We start from the raw sequence: 22,365 nt of genomic DNA on the forward strand, positions 1-22,365 counted from the left end.
GACTGAGATCAGGAATTGGTCTGAGGACAGACTAATAGGGCTGTGACTATGTACATGGTTTAAGAGACCTGAGAGAGAGACTGTAGTAAAATGGCACCGTCGTAATAGAGACAAATGTGGTGGTTTTGTGTGAAGCGGCTGTATGCAAATAGCATGATAATGAATTGCAAGTAGAAAGACCTAAGGTACTGACAAAACAAAGAAACAAGTATTGTGTAGAGTCTTCCACACTGCAGCTGATGCTAAGGCAGACAGGAACCAGACAGGACTGGGTCTAGCAAGGATACTTTGGTAGTAGAGTTCACAGGACTGGGATTTGACAGAGAGACAAAGGCTTCTGCTGCAACCCGACTCTATGACAAGCAGTGCAAGGCAGGTTCAGGAGATAAAGGAAACAGGAGCCAATCAACAGCCTCCTGCAGCCAAGCCTCCAAAGGTCAATAATCCCATGCAGCTGCTACAGCGATTAAACCACAGAACAGAGCTGCAGCAGCACATGCAATACAGGCACATATTTCCTATATAAACAACATATATCATATAATCTTTAGGATAAGCTATTATTAATTAAAATAATCTAGTAATACAAGGAATAGGATTGTCCTTCATAAAATCATGTTATTATGTATTTCAGAAACTACTATAGAGATCCCTACAGTGTGTGTGGTGCTGGACGGGTGCCCTGATACCCTTGATGTGAGTATCACTAGAACCATGTGTGCCCCTCACATTGTATCTACTGTATGTCCCGTTCTCTGGTGGCCTCATTAGTGCTGATCCCAAGAGCTGTCCACACCCCATGTGGTCGCTACACTGATCTGCCGACACCGGTCCTTTCAGTGCTGACTCTGGGATGTGATTAGAATGACCTGCATCAGCTCCATCTAATGCTGCATGGGAACATGACCTCCAGTCTGTGAGATACTGGACACCTGTCCCATCATAGGGCTACGTCTAGATGTTACTGTCCTGCCAGTTCCTGACTTGTGTCTTTGGTCTCGTTGGATATTGTCTAGTTTTATGATGAAATCCAAATCCTGATGGGAGCCCCGTGGTAGTGTATGAAAATTAGTAATTACCAGGTAGTCAGTGTCATCATCTGTACAATATGGCTTTGCATGTCATTAGGAGGAGGCAAAATTACACAGAGATAGAGTACTAGTAGAAGAGTGATGGAGTATTTCTACCATGGAGATGGCATAATCCTGTCAGAGTCATGGCACGCTCCTTCCATACTCTGAGACAAAAACTAAATAGCAAGTACAGTAACAACTCTCTTCTCATGCAGCACAAGTCCCTGGAAACAGGTATAAACCAATTCACATGGAGCAACTCAAAACTCAGGTTACAAAAATCACTGCAGTGACTACATAAAGGTCTATAGACATGGCTATAGCATGATGTGCCAACAGTGAAATTGTCAATGGTTATTACATTTGTTATTGTCCACAGGTAAGGATGAAAGTCAAAGAGGGGATATATACAACGTGCCTCACTCTCTAAGGGACTGGCATACTGTCTATATACTGACAATGTGGGGTAATTAGCTTGGTAGAGTGCTTAGTGGTGCAGTCCTACTTCTGCCATCTACATTGATACTGCCGCAATATACTGTATTATTTTAAAAAAATGATTGTATAGCTGATACATCTGTTAATCATTTTTTTTAGGGTAAACACCTTTTTTTCCCCACTTTTTCCAAGTATTTAAATACATTTTGATTCCCAGCAAACATTATTGGGAATGTTTATAAGAGGAATTGCTGATTACGTACAGCACATTATTATCGAGCAGCTGCTGCTGCTGTAAATCGAGGTCCTCGGCTTCCTACAAATGCCATCTCGGGCCACCAGTTAATGGGACATGTAGACATAAATACATTTGAGGGTTATTTGGTGATACAGTATATAGTGTGTCGCACCTCCCCCTCCCCCCAACACACATACCATCCCCTGAGTAATTAATGGCTGTGTGTCTACAATGCAGCTTAGGACCACTTGGCGAATCCTGGCTGAGGTTACTGCGCTACTTATATAATGCAGTTACGAAGCAGAAAGACGTGATAAAATTGCAGGTTAGAGATGAGGACTTGTGTCAGAACTCAGAAGACAAATGATGGAAGATGGTAACTGTGACATTACTACTGACGCTGAGATAATGGTGACAGGGAGAGGATAATGGGGGTGATTCCGAGTTGTTCACTCGTTAGCTGCTTTTAGCAGCATTGCACACGCTAAGCCGCCGCCCTCTGGGAGTGTATCTTAGCTTAGCAGAATTGCGAACGAAAGATTAGCAGAATTGCGAATAGAAATTTCTTAGCAGTTTCTGAGTAGCTCCAGACTTACTCACAAATAGCGATCAGTTCAGTCAGTTTCGTTCCTGGTTTGACGTCACACACACGCCCAGCGTTCGCCCAGCGTTCGCCCAGCCACTCCCGCGTTTCTCCAGACACTCCCGCGTTTTTCCCTGCAACGCCTGCGTTTTTCCACACACTCCCAGAAAACGGCCAGTTTCCGCCCAGAAACACCCACTTCCTGTCAATCACACTACGATCAGCAGAATGATGAAAAAACGTAATTACGCCGTGAGTAAAATACCAAACTTTTGTGCTAATTTACTTGGCGCAGGCGCGCTGCGAAAATTGCGCATGCGCAGTTTGCGACTAATCGCTCCGTAGTGCAAAAAAATACAGAGCGAACAACTCGGAATGACCCCCAATGCCGGGTGATATTTTCTTGGTCTCCTCAGGATATAGATGTATCTGCTTTATTTTCCTGTAACCCATTTCCCCAATGTCCACATTGTCCTTTCTGCAGACCATTTACAACTCCATGTGTAATAACACCCCATGTGTCATCGTGGAAGGATCCGGGCGTGTTGCAAACATTATCTCAGAGGTGGCAAATCTTGGTTCTTCCAAAATCACCATTTCCCTCATCAAGGAGAAACTACAGAACTATTTCCAGGAGTCGTACGACACCTTCACCGAAACTCAGATTATCACCTGGACCAAGAGAGTGAGTCACAAACATCTTTTATATTCATTCTATTGTATCCATAATGATAACGTGTTCATATCCAACATAATGTATGATGCAGCCCCTGCCCCATGTATACTGCAGCCCACTATATACTGTATACTGCAGCCCAGGACATATTACTTGTTACACCCTCTACCCCATATATACTGCAGCCCAGGACATATTACCTATTACATCCCCTGCCCCATGTATACTGCCACCCACTATATACTGTATACTGCAGCCCAGGACATATTACTTGTTACACCCCCTGCCCCATATATACTGCAGCCCAGGACATATTACCTATTACATCCCCTGCCCCATATATACTGCAGCCCAATACAGTAACTGAGAGCCGTAGCTACGGCAGTGCAATAGTTTAGGCCTCCCAGAGTGCAAGACTCAACATGTGAACCTCCACATTTGCCTGAAATTGCCCCAATGTGCCCTGGATCCTGCCTCTCTGCTCACCACTGGAAGGTGAAGGCATCTGAAGGGCCTGACAACATTGTCAGACATCATGACGTTGCCTGTGTGTGTCTGGAGACCCGCTGTGCTGGAGACTGAGACTGGGCACTGGGTTTATAGTCCAGTCCTGCCCCTTGTTCGGTGGAGGCCTCCACACATACGGGTCTGGTATGTTTTACCGGCAGATGGGATTCTGGCTGTCAGTACACTGGCAGAGGCATCCCGTGCCGGAATCCTAGCAGCGAGGCAGCAAGTCCGCTCAACACGCATCGGGCCCGGTGACTCGCTTCACTCACCACAGGTTCTACAACCGCTCGGTGGCATGGCTTCACATACTGATGGCACATCTATCACACTACTAAATAATACACCTGGTGCAGGCTCAGCCCCAATTCCAGATAATGAGCCACAGCACGCCTCTGACCAATGGAATATATTAAAGCTGTGCCCAGGGGTGCGTCTGTCCTCCCAGATTTTGTTGTTCACCCCAAATATTATGCAAATTCCCCTCCAGAGCATCTGCAAATGATGGTGACAATAAGTCATTATAATCAGGTGGAAATCCCAACAACTAATAAATGTGCCCCATAATCAGATAGTGATGCAGCAAGTGCAGAACACACTCATTTCCCTTTCAGACATCCTCCAAAATCCAGGGTTTTTGCACATGAACTCGCATCAACCCGAGATTTTGGTGTGTCTGAAAAGCACCAACCTGGAACATGTTCCCTGGTCGCCGAGCCTGCAATTGACCAGGGTTTTCCCCAGGACTTACGTCCTGTGTAGACAACCTGGATTAGGACTGAATGACGCAACCCGAGAATTTACTCCCGGGTGGCAACTAGATGCCTCTGATTGGCATTTGGACTGCCTGGAGGGGGCAACAAAGAGGTGGCCTGTTGCGGTGAGGTCTGGTTGTTGGTGTGTGACATGTCTGTGTGTATGAGTTTGGCATGTGTGTGTATATGACGTGTGTGTAAGACTTGTTTGTGTGTGTGTGTGTGTGTGTGTGTGTGTGTGTGTGTGTGTGTGTGACACGTGACATGAGAGTAGCCTGGTCTGCCCTGGCTTGTAGAATGACAGGGCAGTCCCAGCTTATGTCTGAAAGAAGTCAACACGGGAATTTCCCAGGTCTCAGGTGTAGTTTGAAAGGGGATCTCCAGCAAAAACCGGGGATTTTTCAGTGGTGAAAAACCCGGGACTGAGCAGGGAAATACATCTTAACATAAAACTAATCTAACTGTGGTGAATGTTTAACCATTATGTCTATTCCTTTTTTATTATTTTTTATTGTATTTAAATACTATAGTACATGATTTACCCACCATAACCCTGTATATCATTATCCAAATACGTATTGTCCTTACTGTGAAGAAACCTTTCCGTCTCTGTGTGCGAAATCTCCTCTCCTCTAACCTAAGCGGGTGTCCACGTGTCCTCTGTGATAATCTTACCAAAAACAAATCACCCGCTAGCTCTGTGTATTGACCCCTTACATATTTGTAAATGTTAATCATGTCCCCCTTTAATCTCCCTTTTTCCAGTGTAAACATGCCTAGCATAGTAAGCCTTTCTTCATATTCTAGCGTCTCCATCCCCTTAATCAATTTGGTTGCCCGTCTCTGAACCTTTTCTAGTTCCAGGATATCCTTTTTATAGTATGGTGCCCATAATTGTGCACAGTATTCGAGATGTGTCCTCTCTAGTGATTTATATAATGGGAGTATAACACTCTCATCCTTTGCGTCAATTCCCCGCTTTATACATGCTAATACCTTGTTTGCCTTTTTTTGCTGCAATCCTACTTTGGGTACTGCTGCTCAGTTTGTTATCTATGTGATCGCCTAAATCTTTTTCCAGTACAGAATCCCCTAGTTTTTTCCATTTAGTATGTAGCTAGTGGTCTTGTTCTTGCTACCAAAGTGCATTACCTTACATTTGTCTATACTGAACCTCATTCTCCCTTTTGCTGCCCATGCTTCCAGTTTAAATAAGTCGTTCTGAAGAGACTCAGCATCTCCCTCTGAATTTATAACCTTACATAGTTTACACAGTTTGGTATCGTCTGCAAAAATTGACACCATGCACTCTAGATCTACTTCTAGATCATTTATGAAAATGTTAAACAATAGTGGTCCAAGTACAGACCCTTGTGGCACACAACTTAGTACCTCAGTCCATTTCGAAAATGTTCCATTTACCACCACTCACTGCTCCCTTTTATCCAACCAGTTTTCAACCCAAGTGCATATTGTGCTCCCTATCCCAAGTTCTCTAAATTTGTAGATAAGTCTCATGTGAGGTACTGCATCGAAAGCTTTAGCAAAGTCTAAAAAGATTACGTCCACCTCTTTACTCTGATCTTTGTTTGCACTAATTGTTTCGTAATAGCCTATTAAGTTAGTTTGACATGATCTATCCTTCACAAATCCATGTTGGTTCCTATTAATAACCTGATTGGTTTCAAGGAACTCCTGTATTCTATACCTTAAAATACCTTCCAGTTCTTTCCCCACTAGGGATGTAAGACTTACTGGTCTATAATTACCTGGTTCAGATTTACTTCCCATTTTAAATATCATCACTACTTCTGCTATACGCCAGTTTTTGGGGACCATGCCTGATGTAAGTGAGTCATTGGGGAGAATTCAATTGTTTGAAAAGTCAGTTGGGTGTCTGTTTTTTCCTAGGAAAAAATAGACACCCAACTGACTTTTCAAACAATTGAAATTTCCCCACTGAAAATAAAATATAGGGGTCTTGCTAGTTTGGATTGTAGTGCCATGAGAACCCTTGGGTGACTTCCGTCGAGATCAGGTGACTTATTAATCTTAATTTTTCTTAATCAGTCACAGACTACCTCCTCACTTAAATAAGCATTTAGCAGTGGGACATTATCATTGTTGAGGTTATGCGTCAATCCCGTCATCTGGTCCTCTCCTGTGAATACAGATGAGAAAACTTGTTTGATTTTTTCTGCCCAACTTGTCCATTAAAGGGCCTATACTCTCTTTCTTTAATCTTTTACTGTTGATGTATTTGAAACACTTTTTGGCATTTGATTTACTTTCTTTTACTATTAGCTTTTCCGTTTCTATTTTAGACGCTATGATTTCTTTTTTGCATATTTTGTTACAATCCTTATAGAACTGAAATTATTCCTCCATCTCGTCCGATTTATACATTTTGAATGCTCGCCTCTATTTTTAAGTCAGATTGGTTTGGAATTATTACTCCTTCATTTGCTGCCCACAGGAATGAACTTACGAGTATAAATTATAGAGAAGCATTTTTAATACATCCCATTTCTCTGTAGTATTCTTAAATTTCCCAGTCAATGTCCCTTAAAGCTTCCCTCATTATGTCTAAGTTGGCTTTGCTAAATTTCCTTGGTCATATGTCTGAAGGGGGTATCAGTTGACTATTGAGGGCGTCAGATGTGTAAGGGAAGTTGTGGGAGGATAAGTTAGGGAAGGTTGCATTACCGCTGACAGCTGTCAGTCTACTTTGTACCCATATCAAGTATTCTGGTCACTATGCTGCCGGTGCCCTACAAACTTCAGGTGTAATAGAGTGCTGGTGTGTGTCCAGTGCTGCGGAAATGGTGACACCGCTATGGGGTACATGGAGCGCCTCTGAGTGTACAGCTGTGTGGGCTGCTCTAATGATAGAGACCTGCAGACATGTCCCCATAGAACAGTCCTGGAGAGGTGGGTGGCCGCGGGACTGCCATAGACATGTGACCGCTCTATAAGCTTGCCTATTGGCTGATTCACAATCCATGCATTTTGATTGGTCTGATTCTACAGGGGAAGACACTGCTTTATTAAAATTGCAAATGAGTTTACTGATACTGGTTCTGTAGACATCTGCCCATCTCCTGCTGTCCATCCTGCATTTCCCACCATCCCAGTGACAGCGGAAGTCCCTGCCCTGTTATTCCACTAGCCAGGGCCGGCAACAGAAATCTTTTTAGGCCTAGTACAGTGATATCTCTGGAGACCCCTTAGATTTTATATATACACAGTATAAATAAACAAGTTTCACCAGCGGCACTCAGGAATAAAACATACAACGGCAGCCACTTTCAGCCAACATTTCAATGCAGCAGCATTTTCGTCAGGGTATATATATATATTGAATTCTAAATGATCTGTGCTATATAAGAAACTTAATATACATATATAAATATGTATATCTCTCCTTCCTCCCCCCCACACACCACAGTTTGACTCCCTCTCTCCTTCCTCCCACACACCCCAAAGTCAGTCTCTCTCAAATACTCCATGCTGCATTCACAACTTCCCCACCCCATCCCAAAGCCCTGTATCCCCTCGCCAAGCCACAACTGCGCTGCTCTCCCCGGTATCCAGATCCTCACACCGCATAGCGGGGACCATATGGCGCTTACACCCCACCAGAAGAGGCCGGCGCAGGGCTCTGTGACATGTCACAACTTATACTATTATACTATATCCCTTACACCTTATGTCCTCTCATCCCACAGATACAGGATATTGTCTGCATGGGATCTCTGCTGACCATCCTTCGGGAGGAGAACGATGAAGACCAAGGGATGGATGTGGCCATACTCCAAGCAGTCCTGAAAGGTCAGAGCATGGGGTGGGCTTACTGGTGAACTACCATAAATAATGGTGGTTGGAGGTGCGGCGCATGCTTAAACTACTGTTGTTTGGTATTTTGCTCATGCGCCGGACTGCACAGGTGCAGTATGGGTCTGGGATGTTGGACGCAGATAGGCAGCTGACTGACGGTGATTTACATGTCGCTAACATTCCAGGGAAGTGACGATATCAGGATCTCCATCATACTACAGAGATTTCCTGGCCTCTTTGTTAGATCTGCTGTAGCTGGCCTGTACAACCCCATAGGTCACACACACAGCCGGCCAAAGTCATACATGATCCAAAGCTGCATCCTAGGACAAAGCTCAGATTATTAATGCATGCAGGAGCGTAACGCCCCCACTGCATGGTATAGGCTGGTGAATGATAGTAATGTATGCAGGAGCGTAACGCCCCCACTGCATGGTATAGGCTGGTGAATGACAGTAATATATACAGGAGCGTGATGCCCCCACTGCATGGTATAGGCTGGTGAATGACAGTAATGTATGCAGGAGCGTGACGCCCCCACTGCATGGTATAGGCTGATGAATGACAGTAATGTATGCAGGAGCGTGACACCCCCACTGCATGGTATAGGCTGGTGAATGACAGTAATGTATGCAGGAGCGTGATGCCCCCACTGCATGGTATAGGCTGGTGAATGACAGTAATGTATGCAGGAGCGTGATGCCCCCACTGCATGGTATAGGCTGGTGAATGACAGTAATGTATGCAGGAGCGTGACACCCCCACTGCATGGTATAGGCTGGTGAATGACAGTAATGTATACAGGAATGTGACGCCCCCACTGCATGGTATAGGCTGGTGAATGACAGTAATGTATGCAGGAGCGTAACGCCCCCACTGCATGGTATGGGCTGGTGAATGACAGTAATGTATACAGGAGTGTGACGCCCCCACTGCATGGTATAGGCTGGAGAATGACAGTAATGTATGCAGGAGCGTGACACCCCCACTGCATGGTATAGGCTGGTGAATGACAGTAATGTATACAGGAGCGTGACGCCCCCACTGCATGGTATAGGCTGGTGAATGACAGTAATGTATACAGGAGCGTGACGTCCCCACTGCATGGTATAGGCTGGTGAATGACAGTAATGTATACAGGAGTGTGACGCCCCCACTGCATGGTATAGGCTGGTGAATGACAGTACTGTATGCAGGAGCGTGACGCCCCCACTGCATGGTATAGGCTGGTGACTGACAGTAATGTATACAGGAGCATGATGCCCCCACTGCATGGTATAGGCTGGTGAATGACAGTAATGTATGCTGGAGCGTGATGCCCCCACTGCATGGTATAGGCTGTTGAATGACAGTAATGTATGCAGGAGCGTGACGCACCCACTGCATGGTATAGGCTGGTGAATGACAGTAATGTATGCAGGAGTGTGACACCCCCACTGCATGGTATAGGCTGGTGAAAGACAGTAATGTATGCAGGAGCGTGACACCCCCACTGCATGGTATAGGCTGGTGAATGACAGTAATGTATGCAGGAGTGTGACGCCCCCCACTGCATGGTATAGGCTGGTGAATGACAGTAATGTATGCAGGAGCGTGACGCCCCCACTGCATGGTATAGGCTGGTGAATGACAGTAATGTATGCAGGAGCGTGATGCCCCCACTGCATGGTATAGGCTGGTGAATGACAGTAATGTATGCAGGAGCGTGACACTCCCACTGCATGGTATAGGCTGGTGAACGACAGTAATGTATGCAGGAGTGTGATGCCCCCACTGCATGGTATAGGCTGGTGAATGACAGTAATGTATACAGGAGCGTGACGCCCCCACTGCATGGTATAGGCTGGTGAATGACAGTAATGTCTGCAGGAGTGTGATGCTCCCACTGCATGGTATAGGCTGGTGAATGACAGTAATGTATACAGGAGCGTGATGCCCCCACTGCATGGTATAGGCTGGTGAATGACAGTAATGTATACAGGAGCGTGACACCCCCACTGCATGGTATAGGCTGGTGAATGACAGTAATGTATACAGGAGCGTGATGCCCCCACTGCATGGTATAGGCTGGTGAATGACAGTAATGTATGCAGGAGCGTGACACCCCCACTGCATGGTATAGGCTGGTGAATGACAGTAATGTATACAGGAGTGTGACGCCCCCACTGCATGGTATAGGCTGGTGAATGACAGTAATGTATGCAGGAGTGTGACGCCCCCCACTGCATGGTATAGGCTGGTGAATGACAGTAATGTATGCAGGAGCGTGACGCCCCCACTGCATGGTATAGGCTGGTGAATGACAGTAATGTATGCAGGAGCGTGACACCCCCACTGCATGGTATAGGCTGGTGAATGACGGTGATATTGCGGAGCGTGACGCACCCACTGCATGGTATAGGCTGGTGAATGACAGTAATGTATGCAGGAGTGTGACACCCCCACTGCATGGTATAGGCTGGTGAATGACAGTAATGTATGCAGGAGAGTGACGCCTCCACTGCATGGTATAGGCTGGTGAATGACAGTAATGTATGCAGGAGCGTGACGCCCCCACTGCATGGTATAGGCTGGTGAATGACAGTAATGTATGCAGGAGCGTGATGCCCCCACTGCATGGTATAGGCTGGTGAATGACAGTAATGTATGCAGGAGCGTGACTCCCCCACTGCATGGTATAGGCTGGTGAATGACGGTGATATTGCGGAGCGTGACGCACCCACTGCATGGTATAGGCTGGTGAATGACAGTAATGTATACAGGAGCGTGATGCCCCCACTGCATGGTATAGGCTGGTGAATGACAGTAATGTATGCAGGAGCGTGATGCCCCCACTGAATGGTATAGGCTGGTGAATGACAGTAATGTATACAGGAGCGTGATGCCCCCACTGCATGGTATAGGCTGGTGAATGACAGTAATGTATGCAGGAGAGTGACGCCTCCACTGCATGGTATAGGCTGGTGAATGACAGTAATGTATGCAGGAGCGTGACGCCCCCACTGCATGGTATAGGCTGGTGAATGACAGTAATGTATGCAGGAGCGTGATGCCCCCACTGCATGGTATAGGCTGGTGAATGACAGTAATGTATGCAGGAGCGTGACTCCCCCACTGCATGGTATAGGCTGGTGAATGACGGTGATATTGCGGAGCGTGACGCACCCACTGCATGGTATAGGCTGGTGAATGACAGTAATGTATACAGGAGCGTGATGCCCCCACTGCATGGTATAGGCTGGTGAATGACAGTAATGTATGCAGGAGCGTGATGCCCCCACTGCATGGTATAGGCTGGTGAATGACAGTAATGTATGCAGGAGAGTGACGCCTCCACTGCATGGTATAGGCTGGTGAATGACAGTAATGTATGCAGGAGAGTGACGCCTCCACTGCATGGTATAGGCTGGTGAATGACAGTAATGTATGCAGGAGAGTGACGCCCCACTGCATGGTATAGGCTGGTGAATGACAGTAATGTATACAGGAGCGTGACACCCCCACTGAATGGTATAGGCTGGGGAATGACAGTAATGTATACAGGAGCGTGATGCCCCCACTGCATGGTATAGGCTGGGGAATGACAGTAATGTATACAGGAGCGTGACACCCCCACTGAATGGTATAGGCTGGGGAATGACAGTAATGTATGCAGGAGCGTGACACCCCCACTGAATGGTATAGGCTGGGGAATGACAGTAATGTATACAGGAGCGTGACACCCCCACTGAATGGTATAGGCTGGTGAATGACAGTAATGTATACAGGAGCGTGATGCCCCCACTGCATGGTATAGGCTGGTGAATGACAGTAATGTATGCAGGAGAGTGACGCCTCCACTGCATGGTATAGGCTGGTGAATGACAGTAATGTATGCAGGAGAGTGACGCCTCCACTGCATGGTATAGGCTGGTGAACGACAGTAATGTATGCAGGAGAGTGACGCCCCACTGCATGGTATAGGCTGGTGAATGACAGTAATGTATACAGGAGCGTGACACCCCCACTGAATGGTATAGGCTGGGGAATGACAGTAATGTATACAGGAGCGTGATGCCCCCACTGCATGGTATAGGCTGGGGAATGACAGTAATGTATACAGGAGCGTGACACCCCCACTGAATGGTATAGGCTGGGGAATGACAGTAATGTATGCAGGAGCGTGACACCCCCACTGAATGGTATAGGCTGGGGAATGACAGTAATGTATACAGGAGCGTGACACCCCCACTGAATGGTATAGGCTGGGGAATGACAGTACTGTATACAGGAGCGTGACACCCCCACTGAATGGTATAGGCTGGTGAATGACAGTAATGTATACAGGAGCGTGACACCCCCACTGAATGTTATAGGCTGGTGAATGACAGTAATGTATGCAGGAGCATGATGCCCCCACTGCATGGTATAGGCTGGTGAATGACAGTAATGCATGCAGGAGCGTGACGTCCCCACTGCATGGTATAGGCTGGTGAATGACAGTAATGTATACAGGAGCTTGATGCCCCCACTGCATGGTATAGGCTGGTGAATGACAGTAATGTATGCAGGAGCGTGATGCCCCCACTGCATGGTATAGGCTGGTGAATGACAGTAATGTATACAGGAGCGTGATGCCCCCACTGCATGGTATAGGCTGGTGAATGACAGTAATGTATGCAGGAGCGTGACACCCCCACTGCATGGTATAGGCTGGTGAATGACAGTAATGTATGCAGGAGCGTGACGCCCCCACTGCATGGTATAGGCTGGTGAATGACACTAATGTATACAGGAGCGTGACGCCCCCACTGAATGGTATAGGCTGGTGAATGACAGTAATGTATACAGGAGCATGACGCCCCCACTGCATGGTATAGGCTGGTGAATGACAGTAATGTATACAGGAGGGTGACGCCCCCACTGCATGGTATAGGCTGGTGAATGACAGTAATGTATACAGTAGCGTGATGCTCCCACTGCATGGTATAGGCTGGTGAATGACAGTAATGTATGCAGGAGCGTGACGCCCCCACTGCATGGTATAAGCTGGTGAATGACAGTAATGTATACAGGAGTGTGATGCCCCCACTGCATGGTATAGGCTGGTGAATGACAGTAATGTATGCAGGAGCGTGACGCCCCCACTGCATGGTATAGGCTGGTGAATGACAGTAATGTATACAGGAGTGTGATGCCCCCACTGCATGGTATAGGCTGGTGAATGACAGTAATGTATGCAGGAGCGTGATGCCCCCACTGCATTGTATAGGCTGGTGAATGACAGTAATGTATACAGGAGTGTGACGTCCCCACTGCATGGTATAGGCTGGTGAATGACAGTAATGTATACAGGAGTGTGATGCCCCCACTGCATGGTATAGGCTGGTGAATGACAGTAATGTATACAGGAGCGTGACACCCCCACTGCATGGTATAGGCTGGTGAATGACAGTAATGTATACAGGAGCGTGACACCCCCACTGCATGGTATAGGCTGGTGAATGACAGTAATGTATACAGGAGCGTGACGCCCCCACTGCATGGTATAGGCTGGTGAATGACAGTAATGTATGCAGGAGCGTGATGCCCCCACTGCATGGTATAGGCTGGTGAATGACAGTAATGTATACAGGAGCGTGATGCCCCACTGCATGGTATAGGCTGGTGAATGACAGTAATGTATACAGGAGCGTGATGCCCCCACTGCATGGTATAGGCTGGTGAATGACAGTAATGTATGCAGGAGCGTGACGCCCCCACTGCATGGTATAGGCTGGTGAATGACAGTAATGTATGCAGGAGCGTGACACCCCCACTGCATGGTATAGGCTGGTGAATGACAGTAATGTATGCAGGAGCGTGACACCCCCACTGCATGGTATAGGCTGGTGAATGACAGTAATGTATGCAGGAGCGTGACGCCCCCACTACATGGTATAGACTGGTGAATGACAGTAATGTATGCAGGAGCGTGACGCCCCCACTACATGGTATAGGCTGGTGAATGACAGTAATGTATTCAGGAGCGTGACGCCCCCACTGCATGGTATAGGCTGGTGAATGACAGTAATGTATGCAGGAGTGTGACGCCCCCACTGCATGGTATAGGCTGGTGAATGACAGTAATGTATGCAGGAGCGTGACGCCCCCACTGCATGGTATAGGCTGGTGAAGGACAGTAATGTATGCAGGAGAGTGACGCCCCCACTGCATGGTATAGGCTGGTGAATGACAGTAATGTATGCAGGAGGGTGATGCCCCCACTGCATGCTATAGGCTGGTGAATGACAGTAATGTATACAGGAGAGTGACGCCCCCACTGCATGGTATAGGCTGGTGAATGACAGTAATGTATGCAGGAGGGTGACGCCCCCACTGCATGGTATAGGCTGGTGAATGACAGTAATGTATGCAGGAGGGTGATGCCCCCACTGCATGGTATAGGCTGGTGAATGACAGTAATGTATGCAGGAGTGTGACGCCCCCACTGCATGGTATAGGCTGGTGAATGACAGTAATGTATGCAGGAGGGTGATGCCCCCACTGCATGGTATAGGCTGGTGAATGACAGTAATGTATGCAGGAGTGTGACGCCCCCACTGCATGGTATAGGCTGGTGAATGACAGTAATGTATGCAGGAGGGTGATGCCCCCACTGCATGGTATAGGCTGGTGAATGACAGTAATGTATGCAGGAGCGTGACGCCCCCACTACATGGTATAGGCTGGTGAATGACTGTAATGTATACAGGAGCGTGACGCCCCCACTGCATGGTATAGGCTGGTGAATGACAGTAATGTATGCAGGAGCGTGATGCCCCCACTGCATGATATAGGCTGGTGAATGACAGTAATGTATTCAGGAGCGTGACGCCCCCACTGCATGGTATAGGCTGGTGAATGACAGTAATGTATGCAGGAGTGTGACGCCCCCACTGCATGGTATAGGCTGGTGAATGACAGTAGTGTATGCAGGAGCGTGACACCTTCACTGCATGGTATAGGCTGGTGAATGACAGTAATGTATGCAGGAGCGTGACGCCCCCACTGCATGGTATAGGCTGGTGAAGGACAGTAATGTATGCAGGAGAGTGACGCCCCCACTGCATGGTATAGGCTGGTGAATGACAGTAATGTATGCAGGAGGGTGATGCCCCCACTGCATGGTATAGGCTGGTGAATGACAGTAATGTATGCAGGAGGGTGACGCCCCCACTGCATGGTATAGGCTGGTGAATGACAGTAATGTATGCAGGAGTGTGACGCCCCCACTGCATGGTATAGGCTGGTGAATGACAGTAATGTATGCAGGAGGGTGATGCCCCCTCTGCATGGTATAGGCTGGTGAATGACAGTAATGTATGCAGGAGCATGACACCTTCACTGCATGGTATAGGCTGGTGAATGACAGTAATGTATGCAGGAGCGTGACGCCCCCACTGCATGGTATGGGCTGGTGAATGACAGTAATGTATGCAGGAGCGTGACGCCCCCACTGCATGGTATAGGCTGGTGAAGAACAGTAATGTATGCAGGAGAGTGACGCCCCCACTGCATGGTATAGGCTGGTGAATGACAGTAATGTATGCAGGAGGGTGATGCCCCCACTGCATGGTATAGGCTGGTGAATGACAGTAATGTATGCAGGAGCGTGACGTCCCCACTGCATGGTATAGGCTGGTGAATGACAGTAATGCATGCAGGAGCGTGACGCCCCCACTGCATGGTATAGGCTGGTGAATGACAGTACTGCATGCAGGAGCGTGACGCCCCCACTGCATGGTATAGGCTGGTGAATGACAGTACTGCATGCAGGAGTGTGACGCCCCCACTGCATGGTATAGGTTGGTGAATGACAGTAATGTATGCAGGAGCGTGACGCCCCCACTGCATGGTATAGGCTGGTGAATGACAGTACTGCATGCAGGAGTGTGACGCCCCCACTGCATGGTATAGGTTGGTGAATGACAGTAATGTATGCAGGAGCGTGACGCCCCCACTGCATGGTATAGGCTGGTGAATGACAGTAATGTATACAGGAGTGTGACGCCCCCACTGCATGGTATAGGCTGGTGAATGACAGTAATGCATGCAGGAGCGTGACGCCCCCACTGCATGGTATAGGCTGGTGAATGACAGTAATGTATACAGGAGGATGACACCCCCACTGCATGGTATAGGCTGGTGAATGACAGTACTGCATGCAGGAGTGTGACGCCCCCACTGCATGGTATAGGCTGGGGAATGACAGTAATGTATACAGGAGGATGACACCCCCACTGCATGGTATAGGCTGGTGAATGACAGTACTGCATGCAGGAGTGTGACGCCCCCACTGCATGGTATAGGCTGGGGAATGACAGTAATGCATACAGGAGCGTGACGCCCCCACTGCATGGTATAGGCTGGTGAATGACAGTAATGTATACAGGAGGATGACACCCCCACTGCATGGTATAGGCTGGTGAATGACAGTAATGTATACAGGAGTGTGACGCCCCCACTGCATGGTATAGGCTGGTGAATGACAGTAATGTATACAGGAGGATGACACCCCCACTGCATGGTATAGGCTGGTGAATGACAGTAATGTATACAGGAGCGTGACGCCCCCACTGCATGGTATAGGCTGGTGAATGACAGTAATGTATACAGGAGGATGACACCCCCACTGCATGGTATAGGCTGGTGAATGACAGTAATGTATACAGGAGTGTGACGCCCCCACTGCATGGTATAGGCTGGTGAATGACAGTAATGTATACAGGAGTGTGACGCCCCCACTGCATGGTATAGGCTGGTGAATGACAGTAATGTATACAGGAGGATGACACCCCCACTGCATGGTATAGGCTGGTGAATGACAGTAATGTATACAGGTGGGTGATGCTCCCACTGCATGGTATAGACTGGTGAATGACAGTAATGTCGCTGAGCTGTGTGTCAGGGAATGACTGGTCTGTGTCACTGAGGTAGAGTAATGATTATGGAAACTGACTGATGGTCATTGTCTGGCAGCGTCTCACAGTGATGATGGAGGACAGGAGAATTGGGACCGTCAGCTGAAACTCGCCGTGTCCTGGAATCGGGCAGATATTGCAGAGATGCAGATATTTACTGATGACAGGATCTGGAAGGTAAGACCTCCATATAATCCTCACACCTGGGGCTAGATGTAATAATGTGCGATATTTCAGGTGTAATGTGTGTAGTAAGCATTACTCTGCAGCGTATTATGAATAATGAAGACTACGCTGCAGCATAATATGAATTGGTATTATTTTGTGGCCATGCCCCCTCCCCATGTAGCCATATCCCTATATATTTTTGAAGCCACACCCCTTTCACACGAAGCCACGCCCCTATACTCTTGTGGGTGACCTCAATTAACCTCACGGTCTACCGCAGACCGCAAAGTTTCCAACATTGATTATAATGGAGGACTGCAATCCTCCATTATAGCCTATGCGATCTACCTGATTGACAGGCCAGGCGTGCACAGCCAATCAGGAGAGCGTTATGAGGTGGCACTCCCTGATTGGCTGGCAGGTCCCATAGTGACAGGAATCACGAGGGGTCCCTGCATTTGGGAAAAGGGGATCCATGTGTAAACATGGATTCCCTTTAGCTCCGTGGTTCGGGTTTTTTTGTTTTATTTTTTTTAACCTTGTGGATGCTACATGGACTGAAGATGACCAATCTACACAGGATTAGGTGAGTATAATTTCTTTTTACAGGTACCCATGGACTCTACTTTACAAGGGGACCGATGGGCTCCGTGGGACACTAGGTAAGTATGTGTGAGTGTGTAAGTGTGCATGTATGTTTAAATACATTTTTTCTTTCATGGTGTGTATGTCCTGTTCTTTGTTTTATATTTCTTTTGTTGTGGAACTACAGGAACCAGTGGGCCCTTTAATGCTTCACATGCTGGTACTTCAGGTTTTCCAGGTCCCAGCATGTGGGGAAGGTTGCTTGGACATGTAGTTCCACAGCAAAAGACAATATTTATTTAATTCTTTTTTTTTTTTACACTTTTATTACTATCAGCCCACCATCCACAGCCCACAGATGGAGGGGACAGCCTCTGGCTTCATCCCTGGCTCTTGGTGCCTGGAGGGGGGACCCACTCTTCCATAGAACTCTGGTCAGGGGTGACTAATTGGGGGGTTGTGGTGCTGCGGCCGCAGAGACCTATATAAAAATGTCCCCCGGCTTTCTCCATCACCTCCCTGGCTAGTGGAGCCTGGTGCTGGTTTTAGAAATATCGGAGACCCCTATCTCTTTTGTCCCCCATATATTTGGAAACAGGACCAGTCCAAGAGCCCAGTGCTGGTTGATAAAATACGAGGGACCCCCAGTCAATTTTCCCCCCGTATTTTTGCAAGCAGTGCTGAGTCAAAGAGCGCAGGGCTGGTTAGGAGGGGGCCTGCACGTCTTTTTTGTTTTATTTTTTAACTGTTTCTTTACTTTTACACCCTGAAGCATGCACAGATCTCACCAGCCAGAAGCTGATTTATTTATTAGCGATTTTTTGGTAATGTTTGAGGTGCGATTTGTAAACTCGCATCCTAATACATTGCCTAAGTTGCATGTATGCAATGGCAAAAATCTGGATGCAATTTTTGGCATTGCGATTTTTTGGACTGCAGGAAACATGAGTGTGCATGTTCCCGCTCTCCTTTACATATGCAATTTTCAAAAAACGTGCAATTTTGCGGTAAATATAGCACGTTTTCCAAAATTGCATCCTGTTACATCTAGCCCCTGATGTTCTGATGAATACGACATGGCACATTCTGCAGAACCAGGAGCTTTCTACATGTAGTATTATAGCTGTGGTGAAATCCACTGACAATCTGGGGTTATCGGTCAATGTGCCCCCATCGTATCAGAGCGCAGTGCGGCAGATGTGTTACATGATGAGAATTCAGAAGGAAATGTGATCTCCGACCCTCAGACATAGAGCAGCACATTATAGGTCTCTAGTTATCATACATAGCAGGAGGGAAAGAGGAGCAGGAGGAATAAAGTAGTATGTTAGGGTCAGGCTGTGTGTGTGGGTGGGTGGGGGAGGGGGGGGGGGGGGAATGTCATCTCCAAGCACCGGCACCTGTGAGCAGTGTGAATGTCACTGACCCAGGAATAACCTGGATCGGCACTGTGGAGAGAGGGGGTCTGTCCCGGGTCTGAACCGGTTTGGAACTGTGATCCAAATCTTAGGTCAGAGCCGGGTTTTCAGTGGAAAAGGGAGATATAAGTCATCATAGCTGTCAGCTTGTAATGTTAGTGATGGGTGAGGGATGCTGCTGCTGTGATCTGTGCTGTGCTGGGTGTGGGGTGCTGTGCTGGTTGAGGGGTGTGGTGGTGGAAGAGTGGTGCTGTCTTATGCTGGGTAAGGGGTGCTGTGCTAGGAGAGCGGTGCTGTGCTGGGTGAGGGGTGTAGTGTTAAGTTGGGTAAGGGGTGCTGTGCTAGTAGGGGGGGGGCTATGTGACAGGTGCTGTGTTGGGTTAAAGGTGCTGTGCTGGAAGAGAGGTGCTGTGTTATGCTGGGTAAGGGGTGCTGTGCTGGAAGAGAGGTGCTGTGTTATGCTGGGTAAGGAGTGTTGTGCTGGAAGAGAGGTGCTGTGTTATGCTGGGTAAAGAGTGCTGTGCTGGAAGAGAGGTGCAGTGTTATACTGGGTAAGGGGTGCTGTGCTGGAAGAGGGGTGCTGTGTTATGCTGGGTAAGGAGTGCTGTGCTGGAAGAGAGGAGCTGTGTTATGCTGGGTAAGGGGTGCTGTGCTGGAAGAGGGGTGCTGTGTTATGCTGGGTACGGAGTGCTGTGCTGGAAGAGGGGTGCTGGGTGTCAGGTGCTGTGCTGGAAGGTGGGTGCTGGGTGGGCGGTGCTGTGCTGGAAGAGGAGTGCTGTGTTTTGCTGGGTAAAGGGTACTGTGCTAGGAGAGGGGTGCTGGGTGACTGTTGCTATGCTGGAAGAGGGGTGCTGTGCTGGGTGTGAGGTGCTGTGCTGGGTAAGAAGTGCTGTGCTAGTTGAGGGGTGCTTTGCTATGCTGGGTGAGGGGTGCTGTGCCAGTTGAGGGGTGCTGTGCTAGTTGAGAGGTGCTGTGCTATGCTGGGTGTGGGGTGCTGTGCTGGTAGAGGGGTGCTGTGCTAGTTTAGGGGTGCTTTGCTATGCTGGGTGTGGGGTGCTGTGCTAAGAGAGGGGTGCTGTGAGGAGAGGGGCTTGGGTGCTGTGAGGGGAGACTGTGCCCTATAGACTGCCTTCTGAGGTTGGGGTATGAGGTACTTTCTCTGCTTTCTTTAGTTACAGCAGTATGCTGTGAGGGTAGAGAGGTGTCTGGGATTATCTGCTGGTTAGGGTCAGGTCTGCACATATGAGATGCAGCAGAAGAGGGGACCGCGCTGAGTCACTCATATCATGCAGGTGCAGCCACGACGCTTATGTCCACCTGTAATGGGAACTGAGCGCAATGCTGAATCCCTCCCATAATCTCCCGAAGAAAAGAGGGAAATTACCAGTACAATCGTCCTAATGAGGTCAGTAATAACCTTCCAACCAGTTACCAGCTGCAGGGAAATATATTGTAGGATCCAACCAACTAAGGGGGTTATTTACTAAAGCCGATATTCATCAGGGTTTTATTTTATTTTTTTATCTGGTTGAAATCGATGGTAACCGATCTACATCGCTGTTGGGTTTCCAGGGCTGAAACACATATTTACTAACAGATGATTTTTATATTCATTGTGAAATGTTACAGTAAACCTGAAGTTACACACCCGCTGGGAGTGTCGCACAGACTGCGCCTCGCACACCTGAGTGATAGATGATTGTACTGTGGTGCTGTATACAGCCCCCATACAGTACAGTAAATGTGGGTTTCAGCACCGGAGACCCAGCACCCATTTTAAAAGGATAATAAATGATGAAAATTGATCTTTAGTAAATAACCCCCTGATTGTCTCCCACTCAGTGCCCTCAGTCATCAGATATAACGGGTCTCATAAATATTCATAAAGTTCTCCTGTAACCGTGTATGTCCGGCATGTCATATACTGTATGTGCGAGAATGGATTTCTAATACCAGCCAATAGCATTCTGCCTGAGCTGCTGCAGAGTCTCGCACCAGACAGCGCTGAATAAACCTGTAATTCTCGTCCTACAAAGGTGAAGGTTGCATCAAACACTTATAATGTCATGAATCAAATTTCCTCCCTCTGTCATCATAGATCAGTTGTTATTTATACCTTGGATGAGGTTGTACCTACATACCCTCTGTCTCGTGTCACAAGAGCTATAGGGCACTGGGTCTTCTGGATAGGGGCATGCTGTGCTTATGGCAAAGACAGAAATTGGGTTCCAAACATGGATGGAGATGGTTAGTGTGCACTTATTGATCCAGCTGTCCATGGACCACACTTTCTGTGAAACTGGTGGTGACTGCGATCAGCTACGTCTCGTAGGCATGTGAGCTGACTTTGTGGCTCAGTCGTAGCACATTGCAATACGTGTGGCTGATAATCATTTGTAGATACAATTAGGTGAGTCATTGGACTGTGCATACTTACTGTACATACCTAGCATCACCCAGATGACATGGATCCTTTCCAGATTCTACCTGTGCAGCTCTAGATAAAGATGGTTGTTATTATGCATTATTAATAATTATTTATATAGTGCCAGCAAATACCATTGCACTTTACAATTGTGATCAAAATATTAAGTATTGAAACAAGACAGGGTAAGAAAAAATAGAGGTGTGAGGAGTTGAGTTTCCAGAGAACTCCTGAGGTTCTGGAGACTAGAGGAGAGTCTTGTGAGTCGGAGGTCATTCCACAGGGTGGGTCCTGTAACCATAAATGGGAGCAGGGAATTAGTGTACAGTAGGTGAGAGACTCTAACAGTGTAGGAATGGGTCATTAAGGGCCCACCAGGAAAATGCAATGGCAGGGGCCCACTGATGGGGTGTGACCAGCCATTGGGTAGGTGTGTCATCAACTGAAGGGACTGTTATGAACTGAGTATCTGGAACTCAAAGGAGTGGGTGGCAACTAGGGAGTTCCAGTACTCACGAGTGAAGCTGCGACTAGTTATGGATGACCGCAGCTACACCTACCCTACCCACTGACTCCCTTACTCCCCCCAGTGGTCGGTTGGTGCCTGCAGAGCTAGTCTTCTCCTATAGCAGCCGCATTTGAATGGGCAAATTAGGTCTGCCCAGACTCCGATGCCCCCCAGGTCTTACGTGGTAACAAGGCCCCAGCTGAGACTGCAAG

The 22,365-nt window shown here is 47.7% G+C and overlaps 1 protein-coding gene across 1 annotated transcript in view; it reads left to right on the forward strand.

Annotated features, from left to right (window-relative positions):
* LOC135051255 (transient receptor potential cation channel subfamily M member 2-like) overlaps positions 1–22,365 on the forward strand; it is a 195,941-nt gene that overhangs the window by 27,325 nt on the left and 146,251 nt on the right. The window contains exons 7-10 of the mRNA XM_063957338.1: positions 635–696; positions 2,817–3,017; positions 7,999–8,101; positions 17,108–17,226. Of these exons, the coding sequence (XP_063813408.1) occupies positions 635–696; positions 2,817–3,017; positions 7,999–8,101; positions 17,108–17,226 (485 nt within the window). The remainder of the gene's footprint in view (positions 1–634; positions 697–2,816; positions 3,018–7,998; positions 8,102–17,107; positions 17,227–22,365) is intronic.

This window comes from Pseudophryne corroboree, chromosome 2, assembly GCF_028390025.1.
Source record: "Pseudophryne corroboree isolate aPseCor3 chromosome 2, aPseCor3.hap2, whole genome shotgun sequence".
Lineage (NCBI taxonomy): Eukaryota > Metazoa > Chordata > Amphibia > Anura > Myobatrachidae > Pseudophryne > Pseudophryne corroboree.